Source organism: Penicillium rubens, assembly GCF_028828025.1.
Source record: "Penicillium rubens strain IBT 27055 chromosome Unknown utg000004l_segment0_segment0, whole genome shotgun sequence".
NCBI classification, from domain to species: domain Eukaryota; kingdom Fungi; phylum Ascomycota; class Eurotiomycetes; order Eurotiales; family Aspergillaceae; genus Penicillium; species Penicillium rubens.
The window spans coordinates 3,440,726-3,456,021 of record NW_026890602.1 but is presented as its reverse complement, the minus strand read 5'-3'; the positions used below and the strand labels follow the sequence as shown (position 1 = coordinate 3,456,021).

The window sequence follows — 15,296 nt, the reverse complement described above, 5'->3', positions numbered from 1 at the left end:
TGCAAAGTGCCGAAATGACCACAAAGCGCGGGTGATGTAGAGCCGTTGTCGGACCGAAGGGAAACGCTGGAAGTTTTTCGAAGTCTTGGCATCTGCACTTTTTCCCTTCCCCGAGATCTTTTGCCTCTTCCCCATCACCTTCCTCGTATCGCGTCCAGGCTGGGCTGGAATCCATCTTTTCCCTACTCATATTTAATTCTATTTCGCTCTCCTATCCTGTCAACCTCTTTAGAGCATGATTCCGGCAAAAATGTCTGCGGCACGAGCCGTTTCCTTGCGGTCTCAGGTACCGTCTCTCAGAGCATCTTCTCTCCGGTTGTCTCGCGCCGCCTCATATTCATCCGTGTCAGCTCAACCATTCACCCAGTCCGCTAAGAACCACCGAGCCATTCTTCTATCCCCTTCTTACCCCGTCTCTCAACTTGTCTCGCCGTTCGCCGCTCTCCCTTTGACGCGGTCTTTCCACGCCGGAACTTCCCTTTGGCAACAGCAAAAGCAACAAGAAGGAAAGCAGGGCGAGGACCAGAAGTCCGAATCACAGGGCGAGGAGTCCAAGGAGGAGAAAAAAGAGAAGCAGGAAGAGAAGGCTCCGCCACCACCCCATGGAGATAAGTCTCCTTGGCAGGTCTTCCGTGAGACTCTGCAGTCCGAGTTCAAGGCCTCCAAGGAATGGGAGGAGTCCACCAAAGCGCTGGCCTCCTCAGCTCACCAGTTCACTGAGAATGAGAATGTCCGCCGTGCGCGGGCTGCTTACGAGGCTGCGTCAACCGCTACGACCTCCAAAACCTCCACAGCCTTCAAGACGACCGGTCAAGTCATTGGGAAAGGAGCTGCTTGGACATGGAACACCCCTGTTGTGAAGGGCGTCCGAAAGGGTGTCAACGCAACCGGAGAGGGCCTCGAGAAGGCCACGAGACCCGTTCGGGAAACCGAAGCATATAAGAGTGTGAAGGAAGCCATTGATGATGGCAGCAGCTCGCGCTACGGTGGCTGGGTCGAGAAGGAAGAGCGTCGCAAGCAGCGACAACGCCGAGAGGAGCTGGAGCGCAAGGCTGGAAAGTATACCCGCGTTGAGGAGAGAGTTGAAGATCCCAAGTAAGTTTCGACGAAGATACCGTTTCGATTTTGGCCTTTCTGACTGACTTATCTCTAGTGCCGGCACCAACATCACCATCCACAAAGATTCTGCCTGGAAAGACTCCTGGAAAGACTTCAAGGACTCCAACCCCATGATGCAGAAGCTCTTCGCGATCAAGGAGAACTACAACGAGTCCGAGAACCCCCTAATCAGCACAGCACGCAGCATCTCCGATCGCGTTGCTGGCTTCTTCGCCGAAAACGAGACCGCCATGGTCATCAAAAAGTTCCGGGAGATCGATCCCAACTTCCAGATGGAGCCTTTCCTGCGCGAAATGCGTGACTACATGTTGCCAGAAGTCCTTGACGCTTATGTCAAGGGAGATGTAGAGACACTCAAGCTCTGGCTCTCCGATGCTCAGTTCCACGTCTACGCTGCTCTCGCGAAGCAATACACCACTGCCGGACTCAAGTCGGATGGTCGCATTTTGGATATCCGTGGTGTGGATATTTCTCACGCACGTATCTTGGACCCCGGTGACATTCCCGTGTTCGTCGTCACCTGCCGTACACAGGAGATCCATGTCTACCGCAAGATCAAGACCGGTGAGCTAGCCGCTGGTACGGATGACAAGGTACAGCTTGTCACCTACGCCATCGGATTGACTCGTATCCCTGATGAGGTTAACAACCCCGAAACTCGTGGCTGGAGATTGATCGAGCTGCAGAAGGCTGCCCGTGACTACATCTAAGAGGGCAACTTGTACCTCTCCGTTCTATACTGCCATTTTTCTCTATCTTATTGTTGGCATATTCCCTCGTGGACCTCACCCCCTCTTGCATCTTGACTCCCACTCCACCCCTTTCAACTGTACAATACAACTGTTTGATATCAAGCCAGGTGGATCCTGGCACCTGTTACGGTTATGCCTGTTCCAGTGACTGCCAATTCTGGCTCTCGCTGGTTAATCGGATTTTCTTTTCTTCATGTATTAATGCTTCGTTCGGTCTGACCTGTTGTCTCAAGTCTTCCTCTTTCGGACTTACCGCTCAGTCCGCTGAATCTGAATGTTCCATCCTTCTCATAGACTAGGCCGCGTTGGATTTTATCTGATGGCATTTCTCTGGGTCTTGAGGTGTTCTGTTGGCGTCTTTGCATTTTATTTCCACTCTCCCCTCGCCACCGTGTATGACTGCATCGGGTTGCTGGTTTTGGTTTCTGTTGGGACTGGAATTGGTCCCAACGTATGAGGATTCTTGAAAATCGTGTAAATATATAAAAACACAGTTTGGCCTGAGTCATTTTGCGTGTATATTGTAGTTATCTTGAGAGTATCATGAGTCACCCTCTCTAAGCTCTCCTTTACTTCGTCTGAAGGATATATATCAGGGCTACGGCAGTCTCTAACTGCTAGTGCTCCAGGTCGAATTTTCCGGCTTCAATTTTGCCCTTTTACACCACCAGTTACTATTATTTATTTTTGTACAGGTTCTAATAATTAATTCCTGCAATAACAACTCCTGCAATAAGAATAAGCGGCCGTATAAGCGGCCGCAGCTTCGTAGTGGTATTCTTAGGTAGTCTTCGATAGTCTCCAGGGCTTCTATGTCTTTTTAGTGGCCTTTTTTAATAGTCTCCTTGAGTAGACTTTATAATACCTGCCCGTTATATAGATATCGGGGATTGGCAATATGATCCCCCTTAAGATCTTAGATTGGCCCCCACTGAAGATGTCTGAATTTCTGCACCGCCTTCCTAATTACATGCGGCCATAGATTCTGCCGCTATATCCACCACTACGAAGCGGTATAAGGGTCAGGGTTCAAAACCCCCCTTTGGGGGGGTGTTGGTGCCTGAATGCCTTGCTTTAGAACGGCAGAAAAATTAAGATACCTGAATTACTATTACATATGCCTTAATAAGCAAAGTACAACTGTTTCTGCTGATGTTATAGGGTAGTATAAAATGAAGCCTTTTTATCCCATACAAATGCATATATCACCAGTTTTGGGGAGGTTTACCCTCTCCAGCATGAAAACGAAGCCTTTTTCTACCATGTTTACCCTGTCCGGCATGAAAATGAAGCCTTTTTCTCCCATACAAATGCATGCATCACCAGTTTTGGGGAGGTTTACCCTCTCCAGCATGAAAATGAAGCCTTTTTCTCCCATACAAATGCATATATCTCCAGTTTTGGGGAGGTTTACCCTCTCTAGTATGAAAATGAAGCCTTTTTCCATTGATTCCTAGTTACAAATCCACACATTTATCTATCTAACCCTCCGTCTCCGCTGGCTCCGCCGAGGTGGTGTGGTAACCGGAGATCTAGCCCGCTTCCGCCTCACCGGCTCTGACCTCACCGGCTCTGACCTCACCGGCTCTGCCCTCACCGGCTCTGCCCTCACCGGCTCTACACCTATTAAAGTAGCCACTTTAGTAGGTGCTGGACTTAGTGTAGTGATATGGAAAGGAGCCTTATCTTCCTATGGATCAGCCTCGAACGAAAACGTATCTTTATACCGCTTTATAACCATATAGAGCTTCGCCTTCCGACTAGGAAGCTTATTAATAAGCTCCTTTATAGTACCGTCAAAAGTATCATCCACCCCCGATATCCATCGAGGACTATATTTACCCTTTATATACTGCATGTCCTTAGCAAGATAGAACTTATCCGTCCACTCTGGGCGGAAATCGACGATACTCGGTAGTCCTATAACAAAAAAATCTCTTACGAAGCTATCGATATTTAAGATAACTTGTTTAGCTCGAAGCTTAATCGAAATTAAAGCTATTAGTAGAAGTTATTATTAGCTTTAGAATACTATTAGTATAGTAAATATACCGTCAGGAATAATATTTGTCTCGCCTAGTCCCTCTTGGATATAGAAAATCACTATCATAGTGACCTCCTTTGCCGCCTCTTTAGCGGCTTTCCGAGTAGCCTCTATCTCCCTATACTTCTTTATATAAGCTAGACGGTTTTTGCTCACTAGATTACTAGCGAGGTTAGAGAACCGAGTGCCTATATACTAGGCTAGTATTGCTGGCGAAGGTATTGCTAGAGAAGGTATTGCTAGAGAAGGTATTGCTAGAGAAGGTATTGCTAACGAAGATATTGCTAACAAAGGTATTACTAGCGAAGGTATTACCGGCGTTGTAGGTATAGCCTGTATTGTGGCTACTAATAAAGATCGGGTAGGACTTATAGAGTATATCTCCCGTAAAATGAGCTCTATAGCTTCCTATATAGTAACTAATAAAGGTATCTTAATAGGTAGGAAGTGAAAGGAAGGTATAGAGAAGGCTGGTATACGTATAGACTTAGACCTAGATACTTTAATTAAGTTAAATAAATCAATTATAGACCTTGTAGTATTTAATTTAATAATATCTCTTATTTACCAAGATATAGTATAAATCCCGAAATATTAAATCATTTACTAGCCCGATTTTTAATACTAGTATATATTAATGAATTTATCTAGCTTTCTGAGATATACTCTTAGGCTTTATACTCCTAATCCTTATACCCTTTATCTATATCTCTGTATTCTATAGCGGTATCCTAATCTATACACTCCCTATACGGATCCTAATTGGCTACACCTATTAGCTTTATATAAACGTTAAGGATTGGTTCTTAGCCCGAAGCCTAATACTAGCACGCTCGAACCTGTAGCTCCATATACACCGCTTCGAATAGAGACTTAGCGTCACTAGTGAACTATATATCCGGATTCTTAGGGTCAAATGGGATCCCTACTAGCTATTGTCTAATTTTAATTAGCTACTACTAGCACTAAGTGTATATAGGCGGCGGTAGGTATTACTTAGGATCCTATTCTTATACGTCTTCTTAAAGTCTCTATAAAAGCTAGGCCTACTCTAATACTAGATTGTTATCGAGTATACACTTTAAGTCCTCCACTTTTAGTAAGTAAAAATTTATTACTAGCTTCCCTAGGATAAGATAGGTTCGGCGAGTATAAATCTGGATAGGGTGGGTATTCTAATACGTAGTGTATGATTTTACCTGTTATCGAATCACTTATATATATACTATAAGAAGAGAAACCTGATTAGGAATACTATCTTATATAAACTAGTCTTCGTATTGTAACCGGCGGAAAAAGCGCTTTTAAAATTAGTATTAAATTAAATAGTTATAGAGCTATAATTCACTTATATAGAAGAGTCCAGTAGTTGCCCTCGATAGTATCCCCCACTATACCTCAATACGCTGGTTATCAACACTTCTTCTATAAATCTAGTAGTCTTTTAATATAATAGAGGGATCGGTTATACGCCGAAGCTTATAGTGGCTATTAGTAAGAAGCCTAGTTTCCGAACCTCGGTTAGCCCTAAATTTCCTAGGTAAAAAGGTTAATTAGTATTAGCTTAATAACCTAAATTAGGAATACTTTACTAACCTTAGTTGGTATCCTTTCTTTTTAAATACTTTAAGACCTTAACTAAGAACACTAACTATAGTGCGAGCGCTTATACTAACGTATACCTAGACAATATACCAAGAGTATCCGTCAATTATAGTATAAATCTCGATCCTAAAAGGTTCTAGCTTTATATGACTATTAATATACCATATATCGTTAGGACCCGGAGAAATATAGTTAGTCCTTTCGCGCTATACGCCAGGGAGCCTACTTTTTACTACTTCGGGATAGAGGAGACGTTAGGCAATCTCAATTTAGGCTCTAATTAAAAGGAGGTTAGTAAGTATAATAAAACTCGCTAAAAGACTACTAGATAGATTTATAGAAGAAGTGTTAATAAATGGAATACTCACTTAGTATAAAATAGCCCTATAGAACGAAGATAGCGGTATAGAGTACGGTAGCTATAATCCTTAATTTCGCCAATAATATTCTTATAGATAAGAATAGCTTAAAGATTGTCGAACTATTCCTATCGCTATATAGGAGAGAGTCGAAGCTTAATATTAAGATCGGCCCGGATCCTTTTAAGGGTTATCTCTAAAGAAGGTCTACCCTCTGTGGCAAGAATTCGAAGGATTTCTTTGGTATTATACTAGGGTAGAAGCGCTTTAACTCGGTCCTAGATCTCTACCCTAGGAGTTAGATCACGGCGTATAGGCGGTTGCCAATTACTAAGATATCTCTTTAGGGTACTACGGCTAATAATAATATCGTGCCGTTCTTTAAGGATAGCGCGAATAGCGGTATGTGAGGTATTATAAGTGATAAGATCGAGTATCTCTTCTTTATAGGGCTTAAGATCAATACGAGGGCGCGGTATAGTAGTGGTATAGAGTAGAAATAATTAGGTAGAGAGGTCTAGGAGGGGTTTATAGGATAATAGCTGGCAAGTTTTAATCTCGACTATCGGCCCTAGTAATTCCGGGCCAGAATTGAACCACCTAAAAACTAGAGATGTATAAATTTATATGGGAGAAAAAGGCTTCATTTTTATGCTGGAGAGGGTAAACCTCCCTAAAACTGGTGGTACATGCATTTGTATGGGAGAAAAAGGCTTTATTTTCATACTAGAGAGGGTAAACCTCCCCAAAACTGGTGATGTATACATTTATATGGGAGAAAATGGGAGAAAAAGGCTTTATTTTCATGCTAGAGAGGGTAAACCTCCCCAAAACTGGTGATGCATGCTTTTGTATGGGAAGAAAAGGCTTCATTTTCATGCTGGAGAGGGTAAACCACTCCAAAACTGGAGATATATGCATTTATATGGGATGAAAAGCTTCATGAATGATTTACAATACACTGTATGGAGCGGTGTAGAGGGCGGTGCTATATAAGGCATCCAGGCATCAAGGCCCCCTAGTAAAAGGGGTTTTGAACCCTGACCCTTATACCGCTTCGTACACCACTTCGTTTTTTTTACCATTGTTCCTTCCTGCCCACTTCTAGTTTGTATAGTGAAAAGACATGCACTGTGATCAGGAATAGTCGTATATTCTGCCTGATTTCTAAATTAACCTACTCTCTGGGCCTCTACACGAGCTTTTTCGTCCACGTCCACGACTCTGGTTGCCTGGCGTTAACACAAAGGCGGTATAAAAACTAGAGGTAAGGCAGCGGAAGGCAGAAGCAGGTGTTGAGGCCTTAGAAACAATCGAACCGAGTTCCATGTGCAAGCGGTAATAATCTTCGATGTACGCCTTCAGCTTGTGCGAAACGGACTGTAAATCGATCGGTGCACGTAGATCAGAGAACCGCTCAGGCAGAATTGTCCACTGTCGCTGGTGCGCCCATTCCGTACAATGAAGCATTGCTCGGTGTATTAGTCCTTGTAGGACCCTCACTCCTGTTTTCTCCCACTCGCTGCTCAGCTATATCCGATAATTCTTGGTCATCGTTGGAGGTTGCTTGGGTGTATTTGATCGTATAGATCAATACGAGGAGGTGATTGGACGATAGGATATCCATTTCGGAAAACCCGTGGGTTTAAACTCTGATTTGTGGGGACAGATATGGTTCCCCCTAGAACGGGATCTGACCTTGGCTGTGACGACTCTGGCGTAAGACGGAAGAAGCAGAAGAGTATTTATAGTCCCGAGGAAGACTATAAGGTGTGTCAAATACTGAGAGCTACCTAGCTAATACCTAACCTTTATTTACTTTATATTTACTTTATTTTATCCTCACTTCATCCTTAAGCTATCCTCACTTTGTCTTCAGATGGAGACATCGTTGACCTCTCGTCCGTGAGCCTTGAGGGGAAAGGTGTACCAGGCAAAGCGCACCTGCGATTACACATTATAGTGCGGAAAAAAGGCTGCCGCAGATAAGGCGTATGGCCACTAACTTGGTCCTTGTTGAGGCGAAGAAGCTTGATCTTGCTAGCCAAGGTGACGACTAGGCCTAAGGGGACATGGGTAAGCTTTATCGACTTAGGTTCGAAATTGGTCTTTACTAACCATAAGTTCTGTTTCTAGCCTGCGTCCACCAGGAGAGAAGGACCCAGCCTTTTCGAAACTCCACGGTTTACGGCCTAAGTACCGATGGCGAGGAGTTTCGTTTTCTTCGGACGAACCAAAGGAGCGACGTATATTATTAATTGCGAAAACTCGATACTGAATTGGGATTGATCCTGATGTAAGTCCCTCAATATGCGCTAGTTTCCCGATATATACTAACTGCGTGACCATAGGCTGGATACAAGTTTATTGTATTCGGAAATAATCCTGGGAGAATTGGTGGTACTCGTCTTAAGAGCTCTGCTCGAAGTGGCGCCGACCGCGTGAGTCCCGACCTCCTTCGTTGACACCTGGTATGTGCCTGTACCGCAGACTGAAGGCCAGCGCCGAACCGGATACATTATGGGAGGAGGATCTGGCGAGGATCCAATTGGCAGTATTCTCAGGCAATCAGATGCGGCTGAACGAATGGAAGTTGAGCTTTTCACGCGTCTGGAGGATTGGTAGCGTGATGCGTTCAAAATGATGCGATTGTTAGAGTAGTATCTTGCACAAACAATGAATCTTCACAGTGATGTTTCCGTTGTTCGCTAAAGTCATGATGAAAACTCCCGGTGGGAGCTATTCTCGCATCACGAGCATGCTAGCGTTCATTATGAGGGAGGCGGTGTTACAATTGCCTCACACGTCGAAGAATCCTTGGAAGGATGTTTCGATGGAGGATGAACCCCCGGCTCTTCCGCCCGATGTGTAGTACGTGCCACAGCGGAGAGGACAAACAGTTGGCCCTACTAATACTTCCCGAGGGGAAGGTATAGGAACCTGCTGACCTCGGCAACGTGAACTACGCTAAGTGGCTCTACATTGGCTTACGGGCTCTGTTTGACGAGCATAGGAGGTTTTGCTCTTATAACCTCTAAATGGGTGCGGGGATCCATATCAACTGTGGACATCTCCCGCAGTGAGGAAAATTCGGAGGACCTACCAGCGCCGAACAAATTCGAGCAACTCATAGTTGAAACTTGTTTTGCAACGTCCATACGTATTCTAATGTAGAAGTATTTATTGTGCATAAAGTAAATGGTAGCACAGCATCATCTCGCATAAACTATACCGAAGTGATGTTATAGATTACCGACTGTATCCATAGTGCCAATCGGGCTTCGCAAGGTCCTCCCGAATTTTATAAGCCTGTTCCGCCTCTTCCAGTATATCCATATCAACAGAAACAATCTTCAATCCCTCGTCACAACCCTGAAACTTGTCCAAACAACCTTTGAAGGGCACCGCGATCTGCGAAAGACCCGCAAATCCTTCATTAGCAGGACCGGCAACATTGCAAAACACAACCGCGCAAGTATTCTCAAAAGCCCGACTAACAACAGCAGCATCAAGAAAATCGCCTTCAGACCTCGGATTATGCTTCAAACCCACATCTGAAGCATCACTCAGTTTCCAAAATGCAGGGACGATAATCATCTTCGCGCCTTGCATTACCAATTCGCGGAATGCTTCCGGGAATGCCAGATCCCAGCATATGAGCAGCCCAACTTTACCGAGAGGTGTGTCGAACGCGACATGACGCGTGTCGCTTTTTGAGCTTTTGACGTATGCCCGCTCTGGGTGCCAGAGGTTCTTCTTCTCGTATCTGCCTCTGGTACCTCCTTTGTTGTCGATGAAGTAGGCTGCATTGACTATTGTGTTGCCGGCGTGTAGCTCGCCCAGACTCCCTGGAACAATGCAGATATTGCATTCCTTGGCCAACGCGCAGTAGTTTTCGAGATAGGTCTTCCAATTGGAGCATTGTTGTCTGATGGTGGGGTCGTGGCTTGGGTAGAAGTCGGCGAGATGGTATTCAGGGAGAACGGCTAGGTGGGCACCCGCGGCGGCTGCATCGCGAATAAATGCTTTTGCTCGTCGGTGGTTTGATTCTATCTCATTTGGCTGCTCAAAATGTTAGGTCCGGTACGTGGCAGGATTTATTGACTGCGGGACTTGCCTTTGGACATAGCTGTATAATAGCAATATTAAGGGTAGTCATATCCACAGGTGAGGTACTGTTGATCACTGGTCAAATTGCAGCTAGATTGAGATAGGGAGATGAGTAAAGGTGAGTTGACAGACTCGAAGCCTCTTTTATAAGTAGCAGGGATTTTGTAAGTGGGCCATGACAGAATCGATAGCTGCAATTCCCGATCCCCGCGTCGGGTAGTACTGCCTGAATAGGTTAAGAGCTTTTATCGCTTGCTGTAACGCCATCAGTGCAGACATTTAGCCAATTGCCTAACGCATATCCGGAGTATGTGGGATTTCTGAATACATCATCATGGGCAAAGAAGAGGAGAGAGCCGGTCCACTATATAGGGATATGATGGGCATGGATAAAGGGAGACGCAGAGATCAGGAAAGATAAAGGCAAAAAGCTTTTACGCGACCTTTCAAAAAGGACGCGCTTCGCTGCGGCTTCCCTCGCATAATCTCCGGAGGCACTTGTACTGACGACTGAATCCAAAGAATGCCATATAAGCTAGCTAATTCGCTCTAGACCTCAGCTGCTTCTTGCTATAATGGTGGTATGTACCAGCCAGCTTCGCTCGAAGCATCTTCCCATAGTAAACGAAGAACAAATTACCCAAAAGAACAACCGTAGAAATTAGGCCAAATGTCACATAGAACCATGAAAGGCCCACCCTATCAACCCAAGGGGTTTGAGCGAAGATAAAGATTGTGGAGATGAGGTTGCGAACGAATGTGACTCCCAAGACCGAGTCCGCAATGATCTAAGACGAGTGAGATATCAGCAATTGGAGCCCCAACCGAGCACTGGAGTATCCCGTGTCTTACATCAGTATATGCATCAGTCAGATACGTCAATGCAGCACTGCTAGGAGGAACGATTCCTACGGCACTAATACCAAGTCCAAACGCAGGCAGCAGCCAATGTGAGCCATTGTTCAGTCCAATGCCAAACATGAAAAGACCCGCCGGAACCAATGGTGTAAATGCAATAGCTAGCCAAAGTCGCATTTCTGGCTCGAAAACGCCGCCATTCCGTTTCGCAAGGGTGAGGGCTATCGAATCACTCAACGGCCCGCAAATCATAGCTCCTATAGTGGTGCCAATGAAAGGAGGCACACCCATTAGTCCGATTTGGGATGCGTTGAAATTATACGGCGGTAGCGTCATGACTGCTGAAAGTGTGGTTACCGGTACCGTTGTGCAGGCGGTCATGACTCCGTATACTATTGCCATGAAGAAGACACCGGGGATGCTGAAAAGGATCAAAAATGGCTGGTAGCAATGTTTCGCCACTTCGGATAACGGTATTAGGGAATTCGTCCACAGTGCGAGTTTCTGCCTATAAGTCTTTTCGGGAATTGAGTAGTCAATCTGGAGCACTTCAGGCATTGGTTGGCACTCTTGGGCCAGATAAGACTTATCCACTGCGGTTCGTTCGAGATCCTCTTTGTCAGTATGGGGGTTGGGACTCAATTTATTGGCGACGGGAACCCCATCGATGGGGGAGGCATCAAACATGGTCTCCTCGTAGAGGAAAATGAACACCACAAGGCCCGCACCAAACAGTATAGCCATCCACCACCAGACCCAGCGCCATCCTTGAGACTGAGTGATGAAGCCACCAGCTAGAGGTGACAGGGTCACTCCGACAGTCATGAACCAGAAGTAGATTGTATTAGCGAGGCCGCGCTGATGAACGAAGTAGATATCAGCCACGGTCATCTGCACCAGCACTTCTGCAAGAGCTCCCACAATGCAGCTCAGTATATTGACCAGCATGAGATCAGTCACTGTCTGCATATTTGCAGACCACACACTGATTCCACACTGGATGGCAGTGCTGAAAACGTAGATTGGGCGGCGCCCGAATTTAAGAGCAAAAGGTACCAAGAAGAGACCGCCGATACAGAGCGAACCACATCCTGCAGCATAGCTATCGTTTAGGAGCGCGTAGCTAAACCCCAGCTCCAGGTTGAGTGGGCCCCAGGTTACTGTTGCCACGTCGATACTTTGTTTTGATTAGCAGTCGTCCATTGAAGGCACTGGAAGGGGGAGGCTCACAGGGCCAGTACCATCACAACATAGTAAGACACGAGTGCAAAGTTGAGATTCTTACGCCATAATGGCCAGTTCTAGAGGAGGAAATCGAATGTTTAATTAGCGGTTGGGTCCTTCATTTAGTCCTCGTCATGGGTTCTTACCAGCGGGTCATTCGGGCTTCTTGTAGGTCTCGGCTGATGGACTACCTCAGAGTCTCCTGGCTGTGAAAGATCTTTTGTCGTGTCAGAGTTTGCTAGCTTTTATTTGGTTGTGTCGGAAAAACAATGCTTTGTATTGCCGCACCTTCAATAAGGACAGTCCCAGGCGGCCACGCTGGATCAGGGACTGGTTGGTCAGGTGACATTGCTGTAGGAGGTGACCGAGTAGATGAGAGGAGAGTTGAGTGGAAATAAACAGAAGAACTCTAAGGATCGTGACAGGCAGTTGACGACAAGTCAAGCACTGCAATCTTGATACGTCCCCTCATGCTGGACATGGGTTTGTTATATGATATTGGTTCTGGAGCCATATATCTGCCGTTATCAGAAATGATTTCACAAGCGTACCTTATCAAGGTTGGGAAGATCCACGGATGGCATTCTGCAGCCAATCCACACCAGGAGGCTAGGGGCGGTGGACCGCGCGTTGTCTTGAAGAGGAAGTTTGAAGCAACAGCCAATTAACGAGTCTCAAACAGTTTTATCAATTTTCATGTGGATCTATAATGCGGGGGAAATTTAGGCAGAAAAGCTTGGAAGCTCCCGAGGTCGGGGTAACCCTATCAGGATTGCGGAGTAGTTCCGTTGAGATTGTGCTCTACAACACTTGATCTAATCAGAAACTGTAGTATCACGCTTCAATTGCTAGAGAAGCGGGTTATGTCGGCATGGTAACGAGATATAACTACTGTTTTTCACGTATCATAGAATATCCTTATTGCTACCAGCAGTCCGTATACCGAAATTCTCTACATAACTATCTTGTATCCGCTGTATTGACTGAAGCTTCTATAGCAGTTTAGCTTTCCAATGTCCTGAATGCCCTACCTACAACTGTTGTAGGTAGAAACGCCAGATCGATTCTGACCAATAGCGGCAAATTGCGCTTCCCCGCTTTATCAAACCCAAGGACCCACTAATTCCAACCAATTGTCATTCAGTTTATTGGCCGGTTCTTGTGGACCTGGGCCAAGGTCTCGGGTATATATCATGAAGCCTCCTGACCATATCTACCTAGGTACTGTCCAATATTCTCAAAAGGAAACTTCTAGAGATATTGGAACCTTAAAATATTCCGGCTTCGCAAGAAACAGTACGTAATTTGCATCCTCCCTTGCGTTTGTTGTTCGAACATATAACATCATGTCAAACTGGGATATGGCCCTAGGCCCTAAACAGGAACCTTGGTTCTGTTATGTTCTAGTGGAATAAAGCCGTATTTTATTCCAGTATATCATACTATGAATCTATTTCAAAAATGGAAGACTCTTCGTGTCGCCACAGACCTCAACATGTCAAGCTCAAGATTCTGCTGAAGGAACGATAATCGAAGATGACGGAAACCGGAAGATGCAAGGACCATTGACCCGGAACATCGTCATTCCCGAAATTATCAACGCCTACATACATATTCTACACTATAGACAATACTTACTCAAAGCCGGCCTTATTGGCATCTCCCCTACCACCACTCAAATGGCCCACGATCTCCAGTTCTTTCCTATAGTGGGGATGATTTTCAACGCAGTGATGGTTGACCTGTAACCCTTTCTTCGCACGCAACAATGCCATTGTCGGAATTTTTGTCTTTCATACAGCACCTAACAGTCCCTAGCAACATCGCAAGTGAATTAGTCATGGATAGATGGAAAGGAGTGTGATGAAGTGGCTGAATTAGTGATCATACGACTTCTTACGCAGTGAAGTATTGGAAGGTGAGAAGTAGGCCTTGCCAAATACCCCCGGACATATTTTTTGGTCCGAATTTCTAGTCCCATACTATCCGTTAGGTATTACAGCTTATAGCAGCAAGGATCAAAAAGGCAGACAGTTGCATTGGGAGAAAAAGACCGAGCTGTCATATTCACGAAGCAGGAACCATCCTCAGAGCCATTGTCAACTTTGCACGTTATCGCTGGCATAGGATAAACTGCATTTTTGGGGTATGTAGTCGACCGTCTTCATCTTCGGAGTAATCGTTCAATTTGTTCTTCGCCAGGCACTTCGTATCCATATCTGTGTTGAGGTTTCGAGTTTCTTTTGCTCTTTTTCAAAGTCAGCGTCCAGTCTTGATTCTTTTGTCATCATTATTTACCTCATTTCTTCGAAGGGTTCCATCGGCAATGGTTTCGTAAACGTGTCAGTGGCATTTTCGTAGAATTGCCGCGCTAATTTTGTAGGGCTCCATGGCCCTCTCCGCGCATATGCAATTTGCATTCGTTCATGAAATCGTCTGCCCACTTCGTGCGTCGACCAGTCGCGGTGATCTCTTGACGAACATCCCGGTGTACACTACCACGAAGCCATTCTCGTACCAGCAGTGACAGTTCCATCCATTTTTCTGCGTTTGGTGAGTTTCGCATTGGCCTCTCAATTGATTTGTCGATTAACCGGTGGAGACCGTAACTCTCAAGGATCAAGGTCACTATTTGGAACCAAATGTCGAAGTGTTGTTTGTGTTTCAAGGGAGGAAACAAGTTGTAAAGCACAAAACTGCCTACTGGGGGAAGACCGACGCCTTGGTCCCCAGTAGCGTCTTCCACGGCGTCCCAGTCCCTGTCGTCAGGTGCGCCCACTCCGTACAATGGAGCCTTGGTCGGTCTACTAGTCCTGACAGGACTCCCATGCCCAATTTCTCCCATTCGTTCTTCTCACTGTATCGGATAATTTGTGGACGTCGTTGGAGGTTGTCTGGGTGTACTTGATCCCATAGACCAATGAAGAAGGTGATTGGACGATAGAATATGGATCTCGGAAAATGCGTGGTGAAAACTCTGATTTGTGGGGACAAAGAAGGGGGCGGGTCCGGCCCCACCCCGTCTCAGCTAACCAGCCGACTCCCCCGGGGCCATAGAACTGCGTTTATATAGCTCCGCGTGACAAAGGAAATCAAAGATATAAATGCAAACGCCCTATAATCCAGCAAAGCCAGAAGTGAAGTGAGAAAAGGAAGGAAGAGATTGATGATCTGACTGGCAGAGGCTAGCTTATATACTAACCAGCTGGCAAACAATGGAGGCCT

General features: G+C 45.6%; 4 protein-coding genes across 4 annotated transcripts; 2 read left to right on the top strand and 2 right to left on the bottom strand.

Moving 5' to 3' along the window:
- Positions 1 to 235: 235 nt before the first annotated feature.
- On the top strand, positions 236 to 1,829 carry tim44 (protein translocase subunit TIM44; the record flags this gene model as incomplete). The annotated part of the gene is made up of 2 exons (XM_002560891.2): positions 236 to 1,095; positions 1,154 to 1,829. The coding sequence occupies 2 exons, from the start codon at positions 236 to 238 to the stop codon at positions 1,827 to 1,829; spliced, it is 1,536 nt and encodes a 511-aa protein (XP_002560937.2).
- A 6,122-nt stretch (positions 1,830 to 7,951) lies between these two features.
- On the top strand, positions 7,952 to 8,504 carry N7525_011263 (uncharacterized protein; the record flags this gene model as incomplete). Its single annotated transcript, XM_061215416.1, has 4 exons — positions 7,952 to 7,955; positions 8,016 to 8,125; positions 8,231 to 8,320; positions 8,370 to 8,504. 4 exons carry the CDS (start codon positions 7,952 to 7,954, stop codon positions 8,502 to 8,504), a joined length of 339 nt encoding a protein of 112 aa, XP_061067928.1.
- Positions 8,505 to 9,128: 624 nt separating this feature from the next.
- Positions 9,129 to 10,006, bottom strand: N7525_011262 (carbon-nitrogen hydrolase family protein; the record flags this gene model as incomplete). The annotated part of the gene is made up of 2 exons (XM_061215415.1): positions 9,129 to 9,928; positions 9,985 to 10,006. The coding sequence occupies 2 exons, from the start codon at positions 10,004 to 10,006 to the stop codon at positions 9,129 to 9,131; spliced, it is 822 nt and encodes a 273-aa protein (XP_061067927.1).
- Positions 10,007 to 10,528: 522 nt separating this feature from the next.
- Positions 10,529 to 12,420, bottom strand: N7525_011261 (uncharacterized protein; the record flags this gene model as incomplete). The annotated part of the gene is made up of 5 exons (XM_061215414.1): positions 10,529 to 10,777; positions 10,842 to 12,024; positions 12,078 to 12,148; positions 12,218 to 12,288; positions 12,360 to 12,420. 5 exons carry the CDS (start codon positions 12,418 to 12,420, stop codon positions 10,529 to 10,531), a joined length of 1,635 nt encoding a protein of 544 aa, XP_061067926.1.
- Between the last annotated feature and the right edge of the window lie 2,876 nt (positions 12,421 to 15,296).